Below are 13934 nucleotides of genomic sequence, written 5' to 3'. Positions count from 1 at the left end.
GCCGGAAGAGCTTTGCAGCATGTCCAAAAAACGTTTTTTTTGTACATCAGTGTTTTAAGCCAACAAAAACAGCGTGCGAACAAAGCCATAAAACGCACTTTGCCTAAAGAAACAAGTCCACGGGAAAACACTTCCGCTTCCCAAAAGTATCTGAATAGCTTAAATTTTACCAATTTAATTTCGCCTCTTATTTGAAAGTGGAGATATAAGATTTCGAGTCCAGATTTGGGTTTACAGAAGGATAACCAAACAAACTATTCAAGACAACCTATTTTTGATATTTCAAAAAAAAGGTAGCACCTAGGAGAAGGAAAATTTCTGGAATCAACTAAAATTTCTAAAACTAAAAATATCTGTAAGTCCCAGTGCCGCATCAGCTGCTAGTAATTCAAATACTGAATTCCAGTTTGTCGGGAAAGTAAGTGTTTACCCTAATCTACTAAAAGACTTGGCAAACTTCTTTATAAGAAGCTTTAAATTGGGACAATTATAGAGCCATGAATACAAATTAACGTTGGATTCTTCCTGCAGCTCTATGTACACAAACTGCTTCACCTTTTGTGATAAGGTTCAAGGTTAGGTTCAAGGTTCAATCGGGTTTAATTAAAAAAAGGAAATAACTAAACTTAAAGTACACTGCTCTGTGACAAAACTCACGTTGAGACCCATAAACATAAAAGATTCTTCACTAACATGCAGTACGGCTCCCACTTCACTCTTCGACACAACCACACGCCTCCTCATTATATATTTTTTTAATCTTAAACATAGTGTTCCTCCCTCCCTCCCCGGACGTACAACCACCTCACCTGAATATACTAAAAAATCTAAACTTCATCTAATTTAATTTATCTTTCTTTTTTTTATCTTTCACTTATTGACCTTTAACTAAATATTTATTTAAATTTTTTTGAAAGACCCGAGGGAGCTCCTACATCTCAGCTCTTTTGGAAGCATGTTACACACTTTAGCACATGCTACATCCGGGGGAAAATCTGAACGTAACTGTTGGAGTTCGTCTCACTTGAAGGTCAAAGGTAGAGCGAGTGTTTCGATTATGTTGTTCAATTATCAACCTAAAAAGATTGTTTAATGGAGATGAAATCAAAACCATCTCCCCGAAATCAAAAGCTTGAAGTCGAGGGAAGACAGAAGCAAAACTGAAAAATGAAAGCGAAAAACAAAAGTTCTGATAACAACAACTACTTATCTTTAAATACTAAAGAAAGTTTTCCGAAAAGCGATTTTTTATGCTGATCTACTGAAAGAGCAGAGAAACGTTCTGATAAAATATCTTTGATTGGCATAATTGTAGAGTCGGATTAAAGATGAATATTTTCTAAGCTTGGATCTTTGATATTTTTTCTGGCAAAAAACGCAAAAATCCGCATTTTATATATGGGAGCTTGAAATTTTTAGAGCATGGTTTCCTGATACGCTGAAGCTGATGACGTGCCTTTCATTAAGATTCCTTGACTTTTGAGGCAGGTTTTCTCCCTATTTCAAAAACCAGGCAAGTTTTGTCAGGCTTTGGAACTTTTAATGGGTAGCTTTCAGAGGCGCCATTCGGGCCAAATCTTGGGGTGGGCATGAACTCCGTCTAGGCCCCCCCCCCCGATTCACTTTGTGTCGCGTAAGAAAAATCCGGGTTTTGGCAGCACATTGATCGAATATTCTAAGTAAAAATGCATTTTCTGCACCCGTGTGTTGCTTGGAAATATACTGTAACCAAATGTGGAACTCAGCCACACTGACCTCTAAGATTGATTATAACAACGAAGAATACAATCAACGAGGTAAAGTGATTAAACTGAAAGTGGAAAATTCAACCAGACTACAGGCTGGCATTCCTCAGCGAGAAACTTTCTTATTTAAGTAAACAATATGTCGGTGAAAGTAACCTTCATTGTTATGCTGAGGGTTGTAACCAAAATCTCAGTGTCCCTTCAGCAGAAATCTTCCAGATCAAATATATTTACAAAAAGGAAAAACATAACAAGAAAAAAAATAACAACATTCAAGGTAACAAGGGGAACCGTCGATCTTTCATCTTTGCAAAATCGTCAACAAGCTGGTTGTAGTCCAAATATTTTACTAAATCCTTCTCTGCAAATATCAAATGGAGGTGACTAAGACGGTCATTTCCTGTTGTAGACCGCAAGTAGTTTTTCGCTATTTCTAGGCTAGAAAACAGACGCTTATTGCTCACTGTTGTCTCAGGAAGTGTGGCAGCAATACGAAGTACTTTAATTACTTCTGGGTAAGCCACTGGTAATGCCTGAAGATGGTCGACAATGTCTAGGAAGCTTTCCGGCTTTTTCTCCTCATTGAGCAAGAAACGCTTGGTAATACCAGCTTGAGATTCTAGAAGAATGCTGTCGATATCCAGCTCGCCATAAAGAGGAGAGAAAAGCTTGAGCAGCTCTGTGTCCATAAACTTGGTTGAACTTGGATCCAAGGCTTCAAGCGTACTCAGCACTGGCAAGTTATCTGTGAGCCTTCTGTCAAATTCGACTAGTAGACGGTCAAAAGTTTTGAAGTATTCTTGCTTCATTTCATCCACCAAAGTAGTAGTCCAATTACCAGATTCGATGAAATTCTTTCCTAGCGTCAAAGTTGTCACAAATTATTTCCGATGCTTGGTGATCCTTTGAATTCTTCAAGGTCGTCCTTTCTGACCAACAGAGGAGGGTCTAGTCGCGGGTCCATTCACAGCAGGTACTTCAATTTCGAGTTCTGTTACAAACTCTTTAGCCTTCTTGAAAAGCGATACAAATAAAGCATCTGAACGCAGGTCGGTGAGTTTGCTTCTTGTAGCCTGAATCAGGGTGCGCGATCGAGAAATAACCAAGTCGACGGCGACGGCATGGAGTTGCTGAGACAGCGATTTCGTCGCTCGCGTAATTGCTTCTATGTAGTGCAATTGGAAGATAACAAGGAACGATTCCATCAAGAAATGATAGGCCAGGAACTGACCTATTTTAGTCTATCAACTTAGAGGAATTACTGCAAATATTCAGAATTTATAATATTAATATAATCATCTAGGAAACGGGCATTTGACAGAACTTGAGAATTAGATTATGTATCTAACCTGCTTTCCAAGTTTACAATGGTTAATAGCAAATAGTGTTATTATTATGACAGGCAAAGGACCCTTTTTGGTGGAAGCTTGGACCCCCTGGAAATCTGGGGTGGGTATTTGCTTCTATGTAGTGCAATTGGAAGATAACAAGGAACGATTCCATCAAGAAATGATAGGCCAGGAACTGACCTATTTTAGTCTATCAACTTAGAGGAATTACTGCAAATATTCAGAATTTATAATATTAATATAATCATCTAGGAAACGGGCATTTGACAGAACTTGAGAATTAGATTATGTATCTAACCTGCTTTCCAAGTTTACAATGGTTAATAGCAAATAGTGTTATTATTATGACAGGCAAAGGACCCTTTTTGGTGGAAGCTTGGACCCCCTGGAAATCTGGGGTGGGTATTTGCAGAGATGCTTTGATGCTGAGACTGGCAGACTAGATGCTGAGATGCTTTTTATGCGATCGGTTAGGTGTTAAGAATGCTGATCGATTACATAAGGTAAGAAAGGCTCATGCACGATTTTTGATTATAGAATCTTTCGGATAGAATCTATTTCTTCTATTTCTGATAGAATTATACTTCTATTATGATAGAATCCTTTCTGATAGAATGATAGAATCTATATTGTCAAAAATAAAGCAGTTTTATTTTTCTTTTCTTTAAACTTTAACCTCTATATCTTTTGTGGCGCACATTACTTCAGCAAATTTCCGTACTTGAAGTCAGGTAAAACAAAGCAAAAGCGGAAAAAAAGTGAAAACAATAAAGAAAATTAAAAGATAAAAGTCTCAATAACATAGCTCAACTACTTACTCCTAAAATTGTAAAGACAATATTATCTGTAAAGTAATTACTTACCATAGTCTATTAAAAAAGGGGTTAAATTTTCGGTAAAAGGCTTCTAACTGGGGAAATTACAAAGTCGTAAATGCAAATTAAATTTGAATACTTATTAAGCTCTATGCATCGGATCCACATCGCCTTTTGTGACACGCACCATTTTAGCCAATTTCCGTACCTGTAGTCAAGGAAAAACAAAGCGAATACGGAAAAAAGTGAAAGCAATAAAGAAAACTAAAAGATAAAAGTCTCAATGACGTAGCTCAACTACTTGCGCTTAAAATTGTGAAGACAATTTTGTCTGTAAAGTGATTATTTACCATAATCTATTAAAAAAGGGGGCAAACGTTTTTGATAAAAGGCTTTTAACTGGGGTAATTACCGAGTCGTAAATACAAACTAAAGTTGAATACTTATTAAGCTCTATGCGTCGGATCCACATCGCCTTTTGTGACGCGCGGCATTTTAGCCAATTTCCGTACCTGCAGTCAAAGAAAAACAAAGCGAAAAGGAAAAAAGTGAAAGCAATGAAGAAAATTAAAAGATAAAAGTCTCAATAATATAGCTCAACTTCTTACCCTTAAAATTATGAAGACAATTTTGTCTGTAAAGGGATTACTTACCCTAATCTATTAAAAGTTGGAGGGAAGGTGATCGATTGAAATCTCAGAATACAATTTTTTTTAGTTATAGGAAAATGTTAAATAGAAAGGATAGGGTAAATGGATAGAGGGAGAAAAAAAATAGAGTATAATGGATATGGAACGCAAAGGTAATGTATATGATGGCGGTTGGAGGGTTTTCTTCTTTTCTTAACTGAAATTTTATATGAGTACTTTAATTTTAGAAAAGATGGAAATGTAGGAAAACTATGTGAGAAAAATAAGAAAGTAACAAATTTATTTTATAAAAAACGAAAAGAAAGAGGAAAGGAGCTGCATACAGGGTACTTCAACATGGGCCCAATACCACAGGATAAAAGAAAGAAATTAAGAAGAATTTAAAAAGGTATTAGAAAAGAATTTTGTATACCTCCTAATATTATAGAGTCTATTTTTGAAAAAAGGAGTTGGCAAACTTTTTGATAAGAAGCTTTATTTGGGGTAATTACAGAGTTGTAAATACAAATTAGTTAAATTACTTACTGCAGCTCTATGCACGCGAATCACATCACCCTTTGTGATGCGGACCAATTCAGCAAAATTTCCAGATTTGTAGTCGAGAAAAAACGGAAGCGATTGATCATAGTCAGAATCATCTCCTATTTTAAGAATCGATTGGCATTCATCCATGTCGCTGTTTGAGACCTCCTTGAAATATAGAATCATAGTTTCATATGACTTAGAAGGGCAACTAGCAACTATCAGACGGCAACTAGCCCCCCTCTCACATCCCTTTTTTCCCGATCGTCCACTCAAAATTTTGAGATAGCAATTATGTTAAGAGTGTTTAAGCAATCAGACAATCATATCTTTTGGGATGATAAATTTGATAATATTATGTAGAAAGTACCCAGAAAATTAGGAAAAGTTAAGATTCTGGGGTGAAGTGGGAGGCTCCAAAACTCTTCCCCTGCTCACGTCACTGGTATGTATATTTGTTTATTATATACCACATTTGCCTTTATACTTTATATACTGCATTTGCCCTCCGAAATGCAGTAAAAATTGTAATTTAAAAACTTAGAAATCCATGGGACTTTGAAATTGTTGACCCAAGAACTATTCGCTTCCCCTCACAGGCAATTTCAACAGCCAAAACCAATCAGGAGTCAATTTCCAAGGGAAAAAGACCAAAAGTTCCCTCAAACCTATTTAATTTATAGTTAAACGTAAAGCCATATAAAGAGTGACATAATATTCTTTTTTTTATTTTAGTGCTTAACGCATGTTAAAATTGCTTTCAACTCTATATGCTCTCTTTTTTGCTGAATTTTATCTTTGATATATTATCTTTCCTTATTTTTTTCATCTTTGACACATATTTGACTGAGTTTTAAATTTATTATTTTTGTTTTTTGTAATTCATAGTTTTTTGTTTTTTTCGTTGATTTTAACTGACAGATATTTTGTGCTACTCCCTTTGGATTTTGAAGCTCTTTCCTGCAAAAAAACTCAAACAGTCGCCCCCAGGTCATTACAGGTAAAGCTGATGGATCTATTATGGACGAAAATTCTTCAGCGAGCTCCTTCAATTTGTGTTTCACCACACTTCCTTCAGTTCCCTTCCACCCCAGAGTAGAGTAAGAAATTTTCCCTTAGCAGAAAAGTCATTTTTCTTTTCCCCATTCAATAATGCTGAAATTTCTGGTATTATTTCTCAGCTTCCAAATAGCCGATTCAGTTGACGGTTTTAGTTTGAGCAACAATGTCCTTAAAAAATTGGTCAGTTTATTTCCAACCCCACCTCACACAAAATTAACCTCTCTCTTTCTTCTGGTGTTCTTTCTCATTCATTTAAAATTGTTCATGTTGTACCTTTACATAAAAAAGGTAATTCATCTCTAATATATCTATTCTTCCCGTCATCTCTAAGATTGTTGAAAAAGTAGTGTATCGTAGACTCTCTTCATTTGTATTTAGTACTAATACGACTGCAAGAAATTCTCTCATAACTAACCATCTTTCGTCCCACTTTCTCTACCTTGCATGCACTTTCAGATGCAACAGAGTTTGTGCGTGTTAATCTGGAAAAGGGCTCGTGTGTTTTGGGTATATTTCTCAACTTTTCAAAGGTATTTAAAATGGTCAACCGCTCTGTTCTTTTGTCTAAATTATTTTTATTTGGAGTGCATAGAGTTCCACTAGAATGGTTAAGACCTTACCTCTCAGATAAGATCTCAGTATGTTTCGGATAATGGTACTTATCCGGTACTAAATCCTCTACTTTGCCTATATTGAAAGGTGTCCCACAAGGCTCTGTGCTTGGACAACTTCTGTTCTTAATTTATATTAATGATCTTGTTGATGGTCTTCTTCCCCTTGCGCTCCCTATTGTTTTTGCTTACGGCAGTAACTTTTTCATTGCTGCAGTGGACCTAACATCTGCCACTTCCGTAGCTCAATGTTTTCTTGATAAAGTAAAGGACCGGTGCTGGTCAAATGTGCTGGCTCTCAACAGTCGGAAGTGCCATTTTACATATCAGGACCCCTTACCGTATGAAAGACGTACAGGAGCCAATCATCCTGACTTACGGGAACCATATTATGCCGCAAGATACTATGGGGAAATTTCTTTGTATGTATCTTGACTGTTTTCTTCCTTTTGAACCCCTTATAACTCATACCCGTTCCCTTGTCCTCCACCAGTCTTCAATGTTGCAGCGGGTTAACTCATTTCTTCCCCCAGATGTTATGTTTTCTCTTTATTATGCTTTTATATTTCTAAACTTTCTTATTGCTGCTCTGTCTGGGGTAGTACTAAAAAATCTCCTCTATGATCACTTCAAAGAGCTCAGAATAGGGCAGTGAAGGCTACTATTCTTCTCCCTCGGCTTCGCCTTTCCTCTGATCTTCATAATGATACTGGAATAACTGCGCTGGATCATATTGTAGGTAAGAGTTATCTTTATTTAGCGCATTCTGCTTTTTCAGGTACACTTCCACCGTCTCAGCATTCTTAAGGACGTGCTTAGGTAGGTAATCTTCATCTTTACGTAGTTCTTCTCACAGATTTATCTTACCTTAACAATCATAAACAGCAGCTCAGAGATCTCCTGTTTATCAATCAGTTCAGCTATACAACTCCATCGCTCCTGATGTTTCTCCATTTCTTTCTGCAAAGGCAGTTTCTCGTTGGGTCTTTCCAGTTCAGTATTTTTTTTTTATTCTATCCTAATTTATATGTCTCTCTTCTTTTTGTTTAAAATAATTTTCAATTGTTCTAAATCTCCTATCTGTTAAATGTCCTATCTGATAAATGTACTAGTCTTGTCCAAGTGTTGTTTTTTTTATTGTATGTGTTTTATAAAAATGTTTTATTTTAGTTTTGTATGGCCCATTACACGCAAACATCAAAAACAAGAAGAACAATAGGGAATTCTTTTCGTAAGACAGTGGAAATCTAATTTGAATGAATATTTCAACCCTATGTTTAAGGGCCGTCCTCAGCAAAACATAAATATATAAAAGAAGAAAACTTACAACAACATACGGCCAACAAAACTAAAATGAAAATTTCCCATTTTTAAAAAATAAAAAATGGGTATTTACCGATTACACGCAAAGCTTCTTGGGCTTAATAATAGCTTTACGTTTGTAATTGTTTTTTTTTTTTTTTTGTGTTAATAAACTGATTGACGATTGATTGATTTATAATGTTTGGGTGTGCATCAGTTATTATGAAAGAGGAGCAGTGGGTCATTTTGTATTCTGGAGGGGGGCAGATTTCCCAAATAGTGTATATCAACGCCCGGATATTATTTCACTCATTGAGCCTCCAAATAAATACAGAACTAGTTTTGGGGAAGAGGGTAGTGGAGTGGAGCCCCTCGATTATCGGGAATATTTTCGTCCAAGCCTATACTACGGGTGCTGGGGAGGGTGGCAATAGTGCAAAGGTCACGGAGAACATCCATCAATATGAACAATAGTACGCCTTTCCGTCTACTCAAAATTCTGTAATAAAAATATAAGTAAGAACTTCTTCAACAACAAACAATATTGCTGTTCATCGAAAATTTTGACTACTATTCAAACTTTATCCAGAATTTTAATTACTATCCATCATTTTAATTCTTACGTAGAAAAAATGAAAAAGCTGGACGCTACCAATCAATTTACAACTATTGAAATATAAATTCTAACAGCAAGAAATTGGAGGTTTATGGGGTCGGTTGCCAACATCACATCTTGGTTAGACCTGGTTGTGGCTGGAAAAACAATAAAAACTAAATAAAACAAAACACGTTTTTTTTCATATAACAAGGCGTTCCCTTCCTCAACTCCTGGCTCTTCGCACAAAATTTTTACTTTTGTCCCCATTTTTCAAGAACGACTGCTAAAACACAATGCATTAGAAAAAAAAGGCTTTTTTAAAGCACTAAAAATTTTTAGCCTAAAGAGTGATTGGTTGAGAATAGGGCAGCCCCTCTCATGTACGGTATAATTTATGTTCGTTTCAATTCTTAAAGCTACTCCTTACTTTCAGTTGAAAAACTTGTTTTCCTTTTCTTAACAACGCGTAAATATCGACTATCAGACTTTAAATGAAAAGACTAATCTGTATGTGAGAGTTTACCACGAAGGGGCTACGTGGGAGGATCTTTCCGTGGAAGAATTTATCATAAGGGAAGACAATTTCCATGAAGGGTGCGCAGGATTTTCTAGCATTATGTAGAAAAAATACAAAAAAAAAAAAAAATTTCAACTGGAAGTAAGAAAAACCACCCGCTCAACTCCCGTTCTTTCCACTAAAGTTTCACTAGTGCTTGACTTACAGATCTTGCAGCAAACAGAGGCATTTGACAATCACACGACTCTTTTATCCAGCGATTACCTTTAACAAAAATTTAAACTGACAAATGTATTGTTTAAAGCAAAATGTTATCAGGTAGGATGTAGCAGACCAGGCACGTACGGAGATTTCTTTAGGAGGGGAGTTGGTAATGATAAAATATTAATTTTATTTGATTATTGGAAAAAAAATGCATAGGAATTTGGAAAAATTTGTGACTTCGAGGAGGCTAAGGCCATTCCCACGTCCATAAACCCATATCACTTCAAATTGGCCTAGAAAACTATAAGCAACACACAAAAAAAACTTTTAAGAGGGTATCCTCCCCCTGTTCCTGTGAAAAAAACTTCTGCTAAGTTTGGGAAATATCCGCCACAACATTTCAACTGCGCGTAACTACTCAGTATTGTATTTTTTGGTGTTATTCCATGCTTTTAAACAAATTCACAGACGACGCAGAAAAATAACGAACAAAACAAGAGATTGGTTCAATATTCTAGATTTATCTGAGTCACTATTTGACTGCATCACCAGACATCATCATTATGCAGGGGATGCATTACCCGACATGCATCACCAGCATTATCTGATATTATCCGATTTCCACAACCTTGTAGAATATTTTTTCACTATCGCACAATGGAATAGAAAATACAACTCCCAAAAACTAAGGATAATGATCTGTTCAAAACAACTCTTATTTGGAAAATAGCCAAATCTCTGATTCACTAGGGATTAGCTAATCGACCTTGGCTGATGGCATTTACATTAAGATAATTAATACAACTTTGTTAATATTGTATCTTACGACACGGGTGTAGAATTGAATGGTTTCATGCAGGGTTGTGGAGTCAAAGGCAGTCGTTTTAGACTCTTAATCAATATCGAACTATTAGAAATAGAATCAAATCAAGTATTGAACTGGAATAGAAAGTATCGAAATACAAGTCTCAACCTCGATTTTACCACTTTGCAAGTACCCATTTCAACCCCCATGGTGCTGAAACACGAGTTCTTCCATAAAATGGGGAAATAAAACAAAGATTTAACCATATGAAACTTTATAGAAAGTTTTAGAAGATGAATTTTTGCGCAAAAACACAAATCTTTACCTTTTTTTTTGTTATTGATACAGGTCAGGAAACGCACCATAAACCGCTCCGCACCAAGATTTGTCTCTAAACATAACGGCGCCCCGCCGACCAATCGTCCATTCTTTTTGCACCAATGGTGACAATTTTGTGGATTGATGAATTTAGTTAAACAAAAATGTGCCCCTTTTGGGAAGGTGATTCTCGCCTTGAAATCAAAGGAAATCAGAAAGTGAAACCCAAAGGCGAAATAACAATGCAATGTTCAAAGTGGAGAGGTGGAGAGTGGGAGACGAGCCCACTTGGCGGTACATTCAACTTGTAATAACAAATTTGACAAATATTTTTACATGCCAGTATTTTCTGCTGTCTCAACGATCTAACGATTTCAAAAATTTACTAAATATGAATCTATGGAAAATACACTATGCTGGAATGACCTGGAGGTTGAGGAAATTATTCATTAGCACCGTCAAATGTAAAAAATCAGGAAACCAATTGTTTTTACTTAAAAAAAAGACAACAATTTCACTTTCAAAGATAATATGTGAAGGAGGCAATACCCTCCTCCCTCAAACTGTGTGGGATTAATTATATTTAAGGAGTAACATTTTAAAAAGATAAAACTTAAAAAATAATGAAGACGAATTTTTGATATGAGAGCAAAGGGCGACTTAAAAACATAATACGAACAAAAACTATCAAAAATAAAATGAAGACTGCCACCACCTCCAGCCACATTCAACACTAAAGTCGAACGCTGTTTAACAAAAATTAGTAACCCTATTCAAAAACTTTTTCTAAACCGAAGTTTACTTTTATACCTAGATTACTTAGATAACTAGTATGCCTAATAACCAAGGTTGGCCTAATTTAAACAAAACTTAAAAAATTTAATTGAAATATGTTGTTCGGCAATAAGTAAATAGGATACTTCGAACCATCAAATGATTGTTTTTCCTACATTCTAATAAGTTTTCAGTAAACTGTACGTTAACATTAAAGGTAAAGAGCGGGATGGAATTAAAGGCTTTCAATATATTTAGTGCAATATCTGTACTTATTGAACAGGGTCTGTTCGTTTGAAGTTTACTCAGATTGGCCATAGCAAACCAATTCACTCAAACAAAAGAAGTCATTTCAACTTACCCCATCGATAACGACTGCGAAAAAATTGACAGGTGAGGAGAGGTGATTACTGTCAGCCAATCTGATATCTGCAAGTTTACTGTATATATAACTAGTTTTTATGTCACCCTGACTCCTAGATTTGGGGTATCCGATTCCACGGCCTTCGAAATCTGCAATTAAACACTTTTTTACACCTTTTTTTGTTTAAACTTACGGGCTGAATCACAAAATATTTTAAAAGAGGCCAAACTCGAAGTTTTCTATGGAGAATATGACAATACCAAATTTGCAATTAGATATTTCTTAACACTGTTTGAGTGCTTTTGAACAAACCGATTAAATACTAAATGTCGAATCTGCAATTAAATATCCTTTCTAACCTAATTTTGAAAATTCACAGTCTGAAACACAAAGTAGCTTAAAAGGGATAGCTCAAGACAAAGCCAACTCCAGAACTAAATACTTTCTAACGCTAATTAGGTCCTTTAGACACGTCAATTAAATACTTTCTACACTAAACACCTTTCACGCTCTAAGCTTTTAAATAAGCCGATTAAATAATTAACGCCAAATCTGCAATAAAATACCGTTTTTAACCCCATTTTAAAAATTCATGGCCTGAATCATTCAGATTTTTTTATTGATAGTGACAACATCGAATACGCAGTACTTCAATCAATTTATTCAACTTCAACTTCAATCAATTATCAATCAATCAGTTTATTAATACTAAAAAAAAACAATTACGAAACGTAAAGTAATTTCAAAGCCCAAGAAGCTTAGCTTGTAATGGGCCAACAAAACAAAAATAAAACATTTGAAAAAAAAACTGAAACAAGACAAGGACATTTATCATACAGGAGATATAGAAGGAAAATTAAGCATATAACTGAAATGAAGAAAAGAGATACAAAATTAGGACGGAATCAAATAATTAAGATTAAAATTAGGATGTAAAGGTCAAATTTTTTCTACTGTGAGTATGAGAATGCCAACTCTGTAATTAACAGCCGAATATGTGCTTTTATATACGCTGACAAAATAGTTCCAACGCTATATACATTTAACGATTTATACTTTTGAATGGGCCGATTAAACACTTAACGACGAATCTGCTATTAAATATAGTTTTAAGCCCTAATATTAAAATTTACAGCCTGAACCATCAATCAATTTAAAAGAGATAAAACTCAAAACTTGTCTATTGAAGGTATGACAACGCCAACTCTGCAATACTTTTTAACGCCGATTATGTGCTCTTAAATACGCCAATTAAATAATTTTATTGCTAAAAACACTTTAAGCTTTTAAATGAGTCGATTAAATACTTAACGCCGAATCTCCAAATAAGATCGTTTTTAACCCTATTTTTAAAACTTACGGCCTTAATGATCAAGAAGTTAAAACATGTAAAACTCTTTATTTATTGAGAGTATGACAACGCCATCTACTCCCCATACGGTCGGCAGAGTTAAAAATTTCGGGAATAAATCAATCAGGATATAAAACGACAGTAAAAGATTGAGATTTATACCATTCATTGTAAAAACCATATTTTGGGTAGCTTTCGTTTAACAAATTCCCAGATAAAATCTAGATTTCAGATGCCAGGTCAGGTAGCATTCGTTTGACAAATTCCCAGATAAAATCCAGATTTCAGATGCCAGGTCAGGCAGAAAGGGTCTGGTCTTGCTGCAAGTACAAGTATACCATACCCTGCAGTATACTCAAGTACAAAAATACCATATTTTCGCAATTAAAAGTGCAAGATAAATAGCTTTATCCAGTCCAAATCCTTTGTCTTATATTTCGACGCACGCTCTATGAAGAATTTTATCCAAGTTCGATAATTTCAACGCAAGATTTTTATAGGAGTTTTAACTTTTTTTTTCTTGATAATAAAAAATAATACGGACTTCCGTTTCCTATGAACCATGCTTCGCATTCTTAAAAGGATTTCTTTATATAAAAAAAAATTACCTTTTTTGTTTTGGATTCCAAATGGAAGAAGGATATTCAGTTTGAGTTCTGTACGTTTAGGCTACCAAGTTTTCAGGCAGAAAGTCAGGCAGAAAGGGTCTGGTCTTGCTGCAAGTACAAGTATACCATACCCTGCAGTATACTCAAGTATAAAAATACCATATTTTCGCAATTAAAAGTGCAAGATAAATAGCTTTATCCAGTCCAAATCCTTTGTCTTATATTTCGACGCACGCTCTATGAAGAATTTTATCCAAGTTCGATAATTTCAACGCAAGATTTTTATAGGAGTTTTAACTTTTTTTTTTCTTGATAATAAAAAATAATACGGACTTCCGT

At 35.2% G+C, this 13934-nt stretch overlaps 1 protein-coding gene across 3 annotated transcripts in view; it reads right to left on the bottom strand.

Moving 5' to 3' along the window:
- LOC136032276 (uncharacterized) overlaps positions 1–13934 on the bottom strand; it is a 65760-nt gene that overhangs the window by 25585 nt on the left and 26241 nt on the right. For all 3 annotated transcript variants that reach the window (XM_065712538.1, XM_065712536.1, XM_065712539.1), the window contains exons 7-8: positions 11634–11785; positions 5085–5249 (exon numbers count right to left, since the gene is read on the bottom strand). In XM_065712538.1, the coding sequence (XP_065568610.1) occupies positions 5085–5249; positions 11634–11785 (317 nt within the window). The remainder of the gene's footprint in view (positions 1–5084; positions 5250–11633; positions 11786–13934) is intronic.

This window comes from Artemia franciscana, chromosome 10, assembly GCF_032884065.1.
Source record: "Artemia franciscana chromosome 10, ASM3288406v1, whole genome shotgun sequence".
Lineage (NCBI taxonomy): Eukaryota > Metazoa > Arthropoda > Branchiopoda > Anostraca > Artemiidae > Artemia > Artemia franciscana.
The sequence above is the reverse complement of the archived record's forward strand: the minus strand, read 5'-3'. Positions and strand labels throughout refer to the sequence as shown.